Source organism: Castor canadensis, chromosome 9, assembly GCF_047511655.1.
Source record: "Castor canadensis chromosome 9, mCasCan1.hap1v2, whole genome shotgun sequence".
Classification (NCBI taxonomy): Eukaryota; Metazoa; Chordata; class Mammalia; order Rodentia; family Castoridae; genus Castor; species Castor canadensis.
Genome location: NC_133394.1, coordinates 115084179 through 115097558, shown reverse-complemented (window position 1 = coordinate 115097558; position 13380 = coordinate 115084179). Strand labels below are relative to the sequence as shown.

At 39.2% G+C, this 13380-nt stretch overlaps 1 protein-coding gene across 3 annotated transcripts in view; it reads left to right on the top strand.

The window, feature by feature from the left end:
• The window catches only part of Cwh43 (cell wall biogenesis 43 C-terminal homolog), a 65335-nt gene that overhangs the window by 37489 nt on the left and 14466 nt on the right, over positions 1-13380 (top strand). For all 3 annotated transcript variants that reach the window (XM_074042281.1, XM_074042282.1, XM_020158422.2), the window contains exons 13-14: positions 5608-5752; positions 9927-9988. In XM_074042281.1, the coding sequence (XP_073898382.1) occupies positions 5608-5752; positions 9927-9988 (207 nt within the window). The remainder of the gene's footprint in view (positions 1-5607; positions 5753-9926; positions 9989-13380) is intronic.

Below are 13380 nucleotides of genomic sequence, written 5' to 3'. Positions count from 1 at the left end.
CTTCTATGAAGAAACATGAAGAAGGAAGACTTTTTATCCCTAAAGAATTGCAGTCATAGTTAGTGACTTAGTACTGAATAATTCATTGGCAAATACCAATCATGCCAAATCGTGGTAAAAGCAAAACTAAAAGTATGCAGTTTATATTCTACTATTCTAAACCAAACATTTAAAATCCAGATGTAAATGCTGTGTGCTATAAAATAAGTGTAGAGATCCTGCCCAAATTAATGATGCAAGAGGCCATAGAACTTTAAGTGACACATGTAGTATTAGAAAAACAACATGGTTATACCGTAAGTTTCCCTTAAACAAAGTCAATGTGCCTGCTACCTTTATTATTATTTTATTTTGGTTAACTCACTTTTTCTCACATTAATGTGGATCTGTGAAAGCATATGGAGTATTTTCTGAAATAAGTCAAAGCATTAGAAATATAAAGAATATTTACCATGCACTGTCAGACTCTTGCTTGCCTCCTCAGAAATAAGAAGGATGTTTGGGAAAGGGATTCTGTAGATGCTCCGTAACCCCTCCCCACCCAGGTGCTGGAGATCAAACCCAGAGCCTTGCATGTGCCAGGCAAGCTCTGTCACCAAGCTGCATTCTCAGTCCTTGGTTTTCTGAGACGGGGTCTTGCTGTGTAGCTCAGGTTGACATTTTTTTTCTTTTAGCATATATTAGTTATATGATCGATTTCATTGTGACATTTTCATATATGTATATAATATACTTTCATCATATTCACCTTTTATTGTTCCCTTTTGTCCCACCTTCTGCTGGTCCCCTTTCTCTACCAAAATAATCCCACCTCTACTTTACATTTTTTTGGTTTTTGTTTTTTCAGAATTTCAATTTCCTTGCTGAATTTGTCATGGATGTTGCTGAATTTCTCATTCCGATTTTGAATTGACTTCCTTACTTCATTATTTGTTTGAATCCTTTTTGAGGTCATTGATCATTTTTAAAACTAGAATTTTGAGTTCTTTGTCCATCATTTCAACCATTTCAGTATCTTTGGATTTGGTTATTGAGGTTATTGTTGGTTATGAGCTTTGTGAAAAGTCCTGTTACCTTGATTTTTTTATATGTCTTGTGTTTCCACATCTGTTGGGATGGATATCTCTTTCAGTTTTTTAAAAAAAATTTTTATTGGGTAGGGAACTTCTTAATGGGCAGCTGGCTCTTAGTGTTACCAAACCCCACTACCACTGAGAAGACAGAAAGCAACAGCAGTACAGTAGCAAAACAATAATTCAAAGACAATCCAGATGTTTAAATGAGGTTAAAAAAAAAAAACTATTGGAAACATCAGCTGCTCCCCCAATGAGGTTAGAAAAGACAAGAGCTAGGATACTTATTGTATAAACTAGAAGTTTAGAAATTATTAAAGTTAAGGTACTAATAATTAATTTAAAAAGGCAAGGATGGAAGAAAAAAGAAATGAAACAAGATAGAAAAGAGGGTGAAGTATATGGGATGAAGGTATAAGAAATAATAGCAAGGTTGAGAACACAAGAAGTGAATACAATGAAAGATACCATGGTAATTTTAAAAAGTCTACCAGTCAATACTTCTTCCTTGCTAAGGGGAAAGAAGATGGGGATGCTTTATATTTACTCCCACCCCCAGGTTATCTTTTGTAGTTTTACTTCATGTGTGGGGCAGCTGTTTTTCTGTTTAGACCAGAAAGGACTGTTGATTGGTTGAATCCTCTCCTCCCTTTCTGGCTGGGTTGTTTTTCGTGTACACATGTCTGTCAACCAAGATAGTGCAAGAGCTGCTTTCAAACTGCCCCCACCAGCTTGGCAAGTGGATCCCCCTGATTGGATGCCCCCTGTACCAGTAGCACTCTGCCTTTGTGGGTTTGACAGGGGAAATTATCTAGCAGTGGCTGCTTTCCACCAACTCTCTTTGGCCCTCTAAGAATATAGAAAGCAGTCATAGCAATCTGCACTGGTGGGCACCTAGTGATCCTGTGTGCCCCGGGTATGTGGTCTTCTGTCATAGCAACCCCTGCTTCTATTCACACACAGCTTTCTCCTCTTACCAGAGTTTGGGCTGCAGCTCCTCTGATGTATCTGCCCTTGCCTTTCTTTTGTGGCATAGCTTATACTTCCCACCCAAGTTGGTCTGTGTTTGTGAATCTGAGTCCAAGTCACAACCAGTTTCCTGGGTCCGCACTGATTCTTGGGGTGGTGTCTTGTTTAGCCAGTGGACAAGAGAGACCTTTGGGGTTTGGAGATTTACAATGCAGGATCTCCTGTTCTCCCCAGTTAAAATGTTTGACTGTAAACCTACTCCTGAGATGATCCTCCTCCCCCTGGCACCAGTAAGCTAGCAAGGAACTCTTCGGAGCCCCTTTTCCAGTGTCAGCTTGCTGAACAGGATGCAGAACACCAGTCTTAAACTTTGTTTTTGCAGAGTGCCAATTTATGCACCTTGGAGATCCCTGAAGCTTTCTTTTTTCTCTTTTGCTTGTATCCCTGTTGAGGGAGATTCTCCCCCTTCCCTACAATTTTGCCTATTGCTCTATGTTAGGGACTGTTGTTTCTTTTATAAATCCAAAGTGCAGTATTTCTGGATTCTACCTGATCTCTAAATGCATACTGTTTACTTTTACTGTTGCCCTCCTGTGCCTCTCCACACCACCACCTCTACCTGGAGCTCACACCTGATGTTTTGTTTCACATTTGTGAGGTCACAACAAAGTTCTGGGTACCTCTAATTAGTCACTTTCTCCCTCCCCTCAGGCCAGTTTTGAACTTGACTGCGTAACCCAGACTAACCTTGAACTTTTAGTCCTCCTACTTCAACCTCCCATATATTAGAATTAAAGGCGTATTGCCGCCACACTGGCTACATTATCTCTAACCTCTGCAGTAATCTTCATGTAGCAAATACAGGTGTTCAAAAATCATCTCACTGACGTTATGTTGTATTTGAATTGGGTTTATCTTTTTAAAATAGGTACTTTCATGTTTAAAGGTTGCAAGATCTCAACCTAAGAAACAGTTTAATCTAGTCCTTGGGTTCTTTTTCCTTTGCTTTTTTTCCACTGCCCCTTTTAACTACTCCCAGCCTCTGCCAAAATGTAAATAATAGACTTGAAAAGGAAGAGAAAGTCAAAGGCAGGCCTGGGAACATGCATGGAAGAGAGAATATTAACCACATCCTTAAAACTCTCTGATTACACCTTTTCTTAAATCGCCCACTTAATACTTTAATAGTAATGCAAAAACAATAGCCATAACAATAATTGCTGTCACTTTTTGAGGAGATGCAACTCTGAGGAGAGAAGCAGTGTAGTTGAATAGTTAGGAACATGGTTCTCCAGAGCCTAGAGTCTGGCTTGAATCCTAATTCAGTTACTAGGTGTGTATCCTTCACCAAGTGATTTAACTATGTTGAGCTTTAGTTTCCTTATCCATAATTAGGGGCAACAATGCTACCTATTTTGAAGGGCTTTTGTGAGAAATAAATGAGATACATTATGTCATGCAAAATACATGAATATAATAAGTGCTCAGTTAATACTGGCTGCTATTAAACCAAATCAGACAACTCTTAATGTAAGGTCTGTTATATAACTTAACAAATTCATTTGCCAAATAGGAATCCAACTCTGTCATATCCGAAGTACAGTGCTAGACATAATCTTTGTCCTCAGGTTCCCCACTCTTATCATTCTTCAGAATCCTTGTCCATGAATTGTAGCCTCCCAACAAGTGACAAAACAGTTAACACCTCATTATGTACGTGGGTTTGCCTGTTTTCTACAATACTAGACACGAACATTATTAACCAGAATAAATATTTAAAGATTTCATTTTTGGTGACTATGGCATACAAATGTGAAAATCCTATTGGGAATGACTTGCAGAATTGCTTGCGCATGTTATTAGCTGATTCAATGAGACTTTAATTTACTGACTTTATGAATATCTCTTTTAAAACCATTAAGTAGAAAGTAGCAGTGTTTCTTAGAAGTCATTTATGTAAACATCATAAAGAAAATTGATATTATTTTAGGTAATGAGCTGAGCCACTGTTAATCCCATTGTTTATTTTCTTCTAAATCTGCAGCACATGTCACACGCAAAGAGAAAAGAGCACAGAACCTGCAGGTGGAGACTTCTATGCTCATTTTGGTCCACTCCCTTCCACCTTCTCATTTGCTAATTGGTCTCTAATTGGCCAAACCTAACTTCTGTCTGCAGGAGGTGAAATCTGCATGGGTCATCCTCCCGAGGCATAGAAAACAGCAAAGAATGGATCCAGGCAGGGGAGATGGAGGACAACTGTGGCCTATTATTCAACTTCATTTAAAAATAGAGTAACCACCTGCCTTCAGTGATTGTGAGAATTCACTATCAATAGTGTCTAAACAAATGGTCTTTCCATTCTTCTATTTTTTGAGACATCTTTTAATAGCACTCAGCTATCTACAGATATTTATCTAACTTACTCCTGTCTTTAGATCAACCCCAAATCTTAATGGGGTTTCTCCAATCTTCTCAGTACTTGGTGATCTCCCTTCATCTTCCTTTGTCATTTTTTCTTAACCCTCATTTATTAGCTATTTTTCTATGTAAATGACTGTGTAAGTCTATTGCCTATTTGTCTTGGACTTGTTGCTTGCTTTTATTCTTGGCTACAAATTGTAGGGAATCATATTGCCCAAGTCTCTTGCCTTCTGGCTTCTGGGTGGTTTTAGCCAGAGGGAGGCACAAGGTTGGAAAGCAAGACAAGTAGAGAAGCCATGGCTTTTGTCATCCTGTCTCTTGGCTTTGTCTGATATCTCTGGCAGCAGTTGAGTCTCTCTTCTCCCTGGATGGTCCCAGCTCTTTCTGAGTACCCTCCTCAATAGCTCATCTTCCACCACAGGCACTGTGTTATCACCTCCTCTTGACCCTCCTTTAGCTGTAGAGATCAGTAGTTTCTCATTGTTGCTAACCTCTGGTTACTTCATTGACCTTTGTTTGGCTTCCCATCACCTCCACAACCAATTTCTTATATTAAATTCACTTTGTTTGAAACACCTGGAGCATTATCCTGGCTGGATCATGTAAAATATGGTTTTTATTTTTCCCCAGACTGACTATAACCCCCTAAAAAGCTTGATGCATCTGCCCAATTATTTGTTTTATCTACAGTGATTAGCATAAAAAAAGCAACATGTCCAGCCAGTTTTTATTCATGGAAGTTTTCAGAAAGTGTTCAGCTGGGTGCACTCTGCGAATGCCAGGATTTTCCTTCCTACCAGTATTTCCTGACTCTTATTTGACTGCTGGGTCTTTAACTGTAATACTGATGGCCAGGTGTCACATTACTGCTATAATTTCTTCTAATGAAAAGTTGAACAAGTGGTTTATTTAGAATAGATTTTTAAATCAACTTGACTCCAAATGATTTGTGGAAAAAGATCATGTTGCTTGTAGTCAACAGTTGGTCAGCCTATTCAAGTCGACACACTGTGTCTATGTTAATATCAAGACATTCCTGAAATAGGAATTGCTCTGGGTTTGTACACTGATACTCTTTGGAAACTTAGTCAAAAGTTGTCTTGCAAGTTCAATAAAGAGATATATTTTTGTATTATTTTAGAGATGACCTTGATAGGAAACTGCAGGCTATTGCTGTTTCAAAACTACTGAAAAATTGTTCTAATCAAGTGATATTTCTGGGATATATTACATCAGAACCTGGTTCCAGAGATTACCTGCAGCTCACAGAACATGGCAATGTGAAGGTAACAAAATCTTAATAGGATTTCTGTTTTATTAAGTAAAATGCTTCTTTTTTTCTTTCATGTTTTTAAAAAAAACCAGCCCCACAGTTTAATATTTATTCTGATTATCTATTACTGCACAGAGAATCATCACAAAACATATTGATTTAAAACAACAGCATCATCTATTTGCTCACCAATGTGCAAGTCAGGCAGGGGTCAGTGGGGACAGCTCATTTCTACTTCACACAGGGTTAGCAAGGTGCTCATCTGGACATGGGAGGGAAGATGTCCTCTGTGTAGATGACTCACAGGTGGCAGACTGGTGCTTTGGGCTTTGGACCCTAGTTTCTCTTTCCAGGCTGTTTGGACTTCTTCAACTTTTATGGTGGGTGGGATCCAAGAGTGGGTATTCAGGAGACCCAGGAAGGACCTACATTGCCTTGGCAACCTTCTAGGTCATGCAGTATCTGTGCTGCTCATATCACAAGTCTGATCACATTTCACCAAAAGAAACGTAAATCTTACCTCTTGAGAAGAGGAATGGCACCAGTCATTAATTATAGGAGTATAATAGGAAAAGTGAGATGTTGTTGTAGCTGTGTTTAGAAAATACAATCTTCCACATTGTGAAAGTAAATTATGATGCTGAGCATAAAAGATGAAATGAAATGTTAGGTAGAGAGAATGGCTGTTTAGCCCCACAGGACCTCACCAATGACCCTGAATTAGTCTTTACCTTTTTGGTCTAAAACACTTGAATTCATCAGTGTCCCTAGATATAATCATGCTCTGGGGAACTGACACATAAACCAAATTCTAAAGAAACTGACAGATATATCAGACTACTAAATGCATTCATTTATATTGAGAAATATAGTTATTTTATTTCATTAATCCCTATGTAGATTTCTTGCTCCTTTTCATTTTGCTTTTAACTTCATGTTTCAAGATAATATCTGCACAGAAAAAGCCTTATCCATGTTATGCTGATTTTACTATTTTAACTCTTCTTAGAGTGTGACATTAGAAAGACAGGTGACAACATGTGTGATGAGGGTTTTCTGCATGTGACACAAAACATAAATGACAGTGGTTTGAATAAGAGAGAAGTGTGCTTCTTTGTTTAAAAGTCCTGGTGGTGACTCAGGACTCAGCACTGGCATGGTACTCTGTGGTGTCTGGAATTATTGTTCCTCTGCCGTGGCTCCATTCAGCAAGGCCTCCACTTCCAAGGCCTCCATCCCCATGGTCCAGTCTTGTAGCACAGCATCCATGCCTAGTTAGCAAGAGCGAGACAAAGAAGAGGCCAAGTGTATATGCAAGTATCTCTTAATTCTCTTAATGCAAATTACAGGAAACTGACTTCCCATTCTTCTACTACATTTCATTCAGTTGCATGGACACACTTCATTGAACAGAAAGTTGGAAGTACAGAGTTCAGTCATGATGGCCATAGGCTCAACTGATCTCCCTCTTGGAAGAAGGGTAGATATTAGGGAGATGAGTTCATTGACAAAGCAGAAGTGGAGTCATGATGGATTCCTGACTTTTGGCTCTGGTCAGGGGGTTTATGCTGGTGACATTTATTATTATAGAGAATATATAAGGAAGAAGAAATTTGCAAAGATAATGAGTTCAGCTATGGGCTGAGTTTGAGATACATGTGTGACCTTAATGGTGATGTGGCATGGGCAGATGGGTATATGGATTTGGAATTCAGAAGGGCAGTCAGGACTAGAGATATGGATCAAGGAGTTACCAGCACATGGGCAATCATTGAACCCAGGGAAGTGAATGATATTACTTATGAAGTTAGGGAAGTTCAAAAAGAAGACCAAAGGAAACCCCTCTATTAGTCTGTTTTGTGTTGCCATAACAGAATACTTGACTCTGGTTACTTTATAAAGAAAAGAGGTTTATTCAGCTCACAGTTTTAGAGGCTGAAAGTCTAAAGCCAGACAGTCCCATCTTTTTGGCCTCTGGTGAGGGCCCTCCTCACTGCATCACAAAATGGTAGAGAAGAGGAAAGAGAAATGGCCACATGCAGAAGGAGCCAAGGGCATGGGGTGGACTCAGTCTGCTCCAATAAGGTGTAACTCCCTCCGTGAGACCATCATGAATCCCTTTTGGAGGTGATGACCCCAGGAATGAATCATTTTCATTAGGTCCTGCCTCTTAAAGGTTCTACCACCTTAACCCGTGGGGTTGCAGTCACACTGCATCCAGACCATAGCACCTCAATGAAGCCACACTGAATGTAGCTATCATGGGGGTGGTGGTGAGGGAAGACCAGGCAGATTGTCTCAGGAAAGAGATTGGGGAGAGCTCAGAAGAGTCAAAGGAAGACCTGCAGGGTGTGGAATCACAGGCTGTGTCAGTTATTTATTTCTGTGTAACAAACAACCGCAAAACTTAGTGGCTTAATATTCTCACGGTTCTGTGGGATGACTGGAGGTTCTCTGTTCTTGCCTATGTTCACTTGTGAAGTCAGCTGGTGGCCTTGCTGTGGCTGGAGGGGCCAAGGTGCCCTACTCACACCTGTGGCTCCTTAGTGTTAGGCCTCTCTCCATGGTTTCTCATCATTATTAGCCTAGCTGGTGCTTCATTGATCAGCTATGTGAGCTGGGGGAAAGTAACTCCACCTTTCTAGGCCTCAATTTTCTCATCTGCAAAGTGGTAATAACAGTATCTATTGAATCACAGAGTCATTAAAAGGACGAAGTATAGAATAATGCCAGCCTTATATAGTGCGTTGTGTGCATCTGCTGTATGTATAAAATCAAGTAAGACAGAAGTATAACAGGAAGCACAAATACTTGATTTGTAAAGTATACAAGACTGTTGGACGAGATGATATTTGGCAAGTCAAAGGAAAAACTGCATCCTAATAAGAAAGATGTGTGTGTGTGTAAAAGGTGTGCACACAGTGTTAGGGAAGAGGAATTTTATTTGATTTTTAATTAATCCTCTGTTGGCTTTCACTACCATGGTCAAAATCTATGTTAAGACTGACAGTGGATTCTAGTATTGCCTTTTCTATTAGTAAGTTTATTAGTGTCAAGGAATTTTAATCATATATGCTTGAGCAAACATATTTTTTTCTTTAATAAACATTTAAATTCTGAGTCTTAAAATTTTTATAGCATCTTTAAAAAAACCTAATAAAATAAAATAATAGTTAAACAGAGTCCTAGCTATTATTCACAGCTTATATATATATTCAGAGGCTAAAATTTTATCTCTTTCCAAGATAAACCAGAACAGTACTTCTTTTATATATTTGCTTTTTTCATCATTAAAAATCTTAATTTAAGACATTTTGCATTTTTCATATATGAAAAAGGTGTAAGTGTGCAATTAACATAAATATTAATTAAGATTAACAGGTATCCACGTGTTTATCACTAAGTAGAGAAAAAATAAGAAATAATAAATTGTGGCGTATTATTTTCGTGATTTAAAAATGTACCTTAAGTTTTAATAGCAAAATTCAGAGATTGTAAAAAGTTGAATATATTTTTATTTATTGAATATTTAAAGAAGAAAGTGAAGATTTCTCCTTTAGGTTAAAACTTCCATATTATAGTTTTCCCAACACATTACAGGAAAAGAAAGTTTCTGTTCTCCTTCTCTGATCAAAATGACTCTGGTTTTAAGCATTCAACATCAAAAAGACTCCTGATTGCTCTCACAATGTGTTTATTTCCATGACTGAATTTAACCAACACAATCTGAGCACCTGCTGAATGCTAGGCTTCATGCCAAGTGCCAGGAAACAGAGTGAGGAGACATAAAAATAAACAAACCACCGTGGCACCATGGTGTAGCTGTTGGGTGGGAAATACAACTTAGGATGACTACTGAAGGGGCACTCAATTCTAGTAGAGACTTGGGAAGCTGCAGGTGACCAGGGACTATAGTGGAAGTGCTGACTTACCTGTCACCTCCCTCTTCAGACCACCTTTTTCTCTGTGTTCTCAGCTTCTAGCACAGATGTAGAGGGGCTGTAGCAGTGCTCACCAAACATCTATAGAATGAACACATCTGGAACTTGAGTGATCATTAGGAGGCAGGAGGAGAAGACAGCATGCACAAAGGCAGATTTATCACTGTAGTTCACACATTTTTTTGTAATTCGGAATGAAGCCTTATTTTCAATGCTTTAAATATTCTCCTCTCTCCTCTTTAATAGGATATCGACAGCACAGATTATGACAGATGGTGTGAATACATTATGTATCGGGGGCTGATCAGGTAAGCATAGGTGTTTTTTAAATTAATTTTTAATTTTTTCTCCTTTTATTTTATCATTTTTACATTTACTTACATGTGTATACATTTGTTTGTGCCACCTCCCCTCCCCCACACCCCCACTCCTCATATCCTAACCCCCCCCACCCCCACTTCCAGGCAGAACCTGTTCTGCCCTCTTCTCTGATTTTGTTGAAGAGAAAACATAAGAGATAGTAAGGTGTTTTTTAATCCTATTATTACTGTCATCCTTTGGATCTGTCCTAGGAGGAAAAACTTTATGGAAGCAATTAATTTTTGCTACTTTTAATGAAAATTCATTTAACTTTTATACTGTTTAACATTTTTATATGTATTATGGTTATACTATTTAACATTTTTTTCAAGTTATGGCCTAAAGATTTAAGAATGTGAAAATAGCTAAGCAAAAGTAGTGATACAGTGAGAATACCGTGTAAAGTAGTAAGCATCGCAAGTGTGTAACTGTTAGCACACGGCAGGAATGGTACTATTTCTGACTACATGGCATGGTAGAAATGTCATCAACCAAGGAATGAGAGAGTTCTGGGTATGAGTCCCAGCTTTGTCAGCTTTTAATCATGCCATCTTGAGTAAATTAACTCAGAGCCACCACTATACTGTAGTGAGATCTCTAGTAAATTATACTTAAAAATATCATCCCGTAGCAATTCAATATATACATATCTTTAGATACTATATATTTGGATCATATATATATATATATATACATATATATATGATCCAAATTAATATAGATAAAAGATCTCAAAATTCAAATGTGTGACTGTATAAATTAGCTTTGAAGGCAGTATTTCTTTAGCTAAAGCAAAAAGAGGGACTATTGAATTATTCTAAAGTGTTTCTTATCTACGATGTGCCAGGTGTTATTGGAGGCAGAAAGATAATAGGAACAAAATGAAGTCCTTGACTATCACACAACTTACATTCCAGTGGAAGGAGGCAGAAAATAAGCCAGTAAGAAATGATACATTATGACAGGTAGAAACAAAGATGATGAAAAGAAAAAGAATGAAGCCAGGTAGGATGGAAGCAGTGTTGGGGATAGCTGTGGTAGGCTACTTAGGGTGGGCACAGTATGATGGGGTGACATTTGGGCAGTGGCCTGAATGATAGAAGGGAGTCCACCTGTGCGTATCCTGGGACAGGTACTTGGGCAGAGAGAATAGGAAGTGCAAAAGCCTGAGGGGTCCACTGGGAGTTTTTCTGGTAGTAGTGAGATAGCTGGTGTGGCTGCAGTAAAGATGAGAGGTGCCCTGAGAGGAAAATGGAGCAGATTATGTAGACAGTGGGTTGCTTCACAGTTCCCTCCACTGGCAGGATTCAACAGTGGAGAGAACTGGTTGAAAACCTTCCCTGAAACTCACAGGGGCCTTTCCTGCTAGTACTAAAGCTGTATGGAGATATTGGACCCTAGGCCATAGCTACCCTCCTAGGAACACTGCTAGGGGGTTCCAGAATGGACTTTCTAGACCTTATCACTCCTCCATATAGAGCAGTTCATCACACCCAAAGCATCTTGGAACTGCCTGTCTAAACATAGAGGCTAACATTATCCCACTCAGTAGCTTTGTTTCCTGCCATTTGTGATCTGCCTTAGAAGAATGATCTAGAATCACAGAGCCAGCCCCTCCACCAGTGGGGACTCATCTTGTTCAGTTATGAGTCACAGTTTGGTGACAGCAAGCTGTTAGATCCTCCTGCTCTATACTAGGTCATGAAACAAGTATTGGTTGGGAGTTATGAATGCCAGGCACCTAGGTATAGCAAAGAGCAAAACTGAGAAAGACCCCTGCCCTGTGGAGGGAAGATGGACAAAAGCACAATGAAGAACTGCCTGATGTCACATTTTAGAATGTGGGTGGGAGAAGAAAACTGAGCATCCAGAAGATGGAGGTGGGGTGCAATTATAAGTAGGGGCTGGAAGATGACCCTTCTAGGTAGATCAACCAGATAGTGCAAAAGTCCTAATGCTGGCATATTTAAGGAAAAAAGAGGCTAGGGGATTACAGTGTGCATGTGTGTGTAGTAGGGGGTAGAAGAGGAGGGAAAGGGAGAGTGAGGACAGAGAGGGAAGGAAGAAGATCTTGTAAGGCTCCGGAGACCATTATTAAGGAGTTTGAACATTAGTAAAATAGTGACCTTCATTGGTCCTTGGACAAGTCCAGGGGATTATGTGCTTACTGAGTTGAGCCCAGGAGGTCCTTGAGATCCTGTAAGATTGTTGTAGTTTACCACTGATTCAGAAACCCTGCAAGGCTCAGCACAGATGGCTTCAGGAGAGATAACTTGATCATTGTTTTGGTGTTTTCAAAGAGTGAAGGTAGAAGAGAGCATGCTGAAGGGTTAGTTTTGTAAAGTATTTTATATCTCGTGTTGAAAATACTGTTTCTGTGTATATTTGTGTTAAAATATTTCTTTTAATGGGAATATCAGAATTCTAGAAAAGTTTTGCTATAGACCAAAATAGGTATAGTTCCAAGTTGCAAAAATTATCAGTCACCAAGAAACAGTAGTATTTATAGTAGCTGCTGCCCCTAATAATTACTGAGCACCAAGACCTTTGTTGCCTCTCCATTAGAGACTGGTATTTATATCAAACTGTTAAAGGTTGTATGTATCCATGTGTGCTGGCTGCCATAACAACATAACATAGATTGGGTGGCTTAAATAAGAGACACTTATATTCTCAAAAGTTCTGTGGACTATATGTATGTCCAAGATCCAGGTGCCAGCAGGGTTGGTGTCTGGTGTCTGGTGAGGGCCCTTCCCTTGGGTTACATATGGGTGCCTTCTTGCTGTGTGCTTACATGGCTTTTCTTTACCCACAGAGTGCTCTCTCTCAGCCACCTAGTTCAATACCTCACACTTAGTAGGTGCTTAATAAATACTTATTGGACAAAAATGAGTGACTCCCTCTTTTAGTGGCAATTTTGTATTGTTGTGTTACTTATCTTCAAGGACTTTAGGAGTCTCCTTGAAGGTGATGTTTATGAAGCAGTTTAGAGCTTTGATCTTAGAGATTTGGGAAATAAATAACCTAGATTTATCAGAGACTTAGAATTACATGGCGCTACAATTCCTGAGCTTAGACAAATGCATTAACCTGTCTGACAGCTCAAATCCACCTCTGATGCACAGTGTGTCTTTTCTCTTACCCTTCACGGTATACTGACTTGCTGTATCTGCTTGTCAGGCTCTGGGTTTCCATTTCTATTTTTTGTGTTTTGTTCGCTTATGCTTTAAGTGCTCCTCCTACCATTCTGGCCAGAGCCCCCCCCATCATCACACCTAAATTATTGCAATGGCTTGTTCACTGGTCTCCCTGCTTGATTCTTTCCCTGAGTCTATTCTCT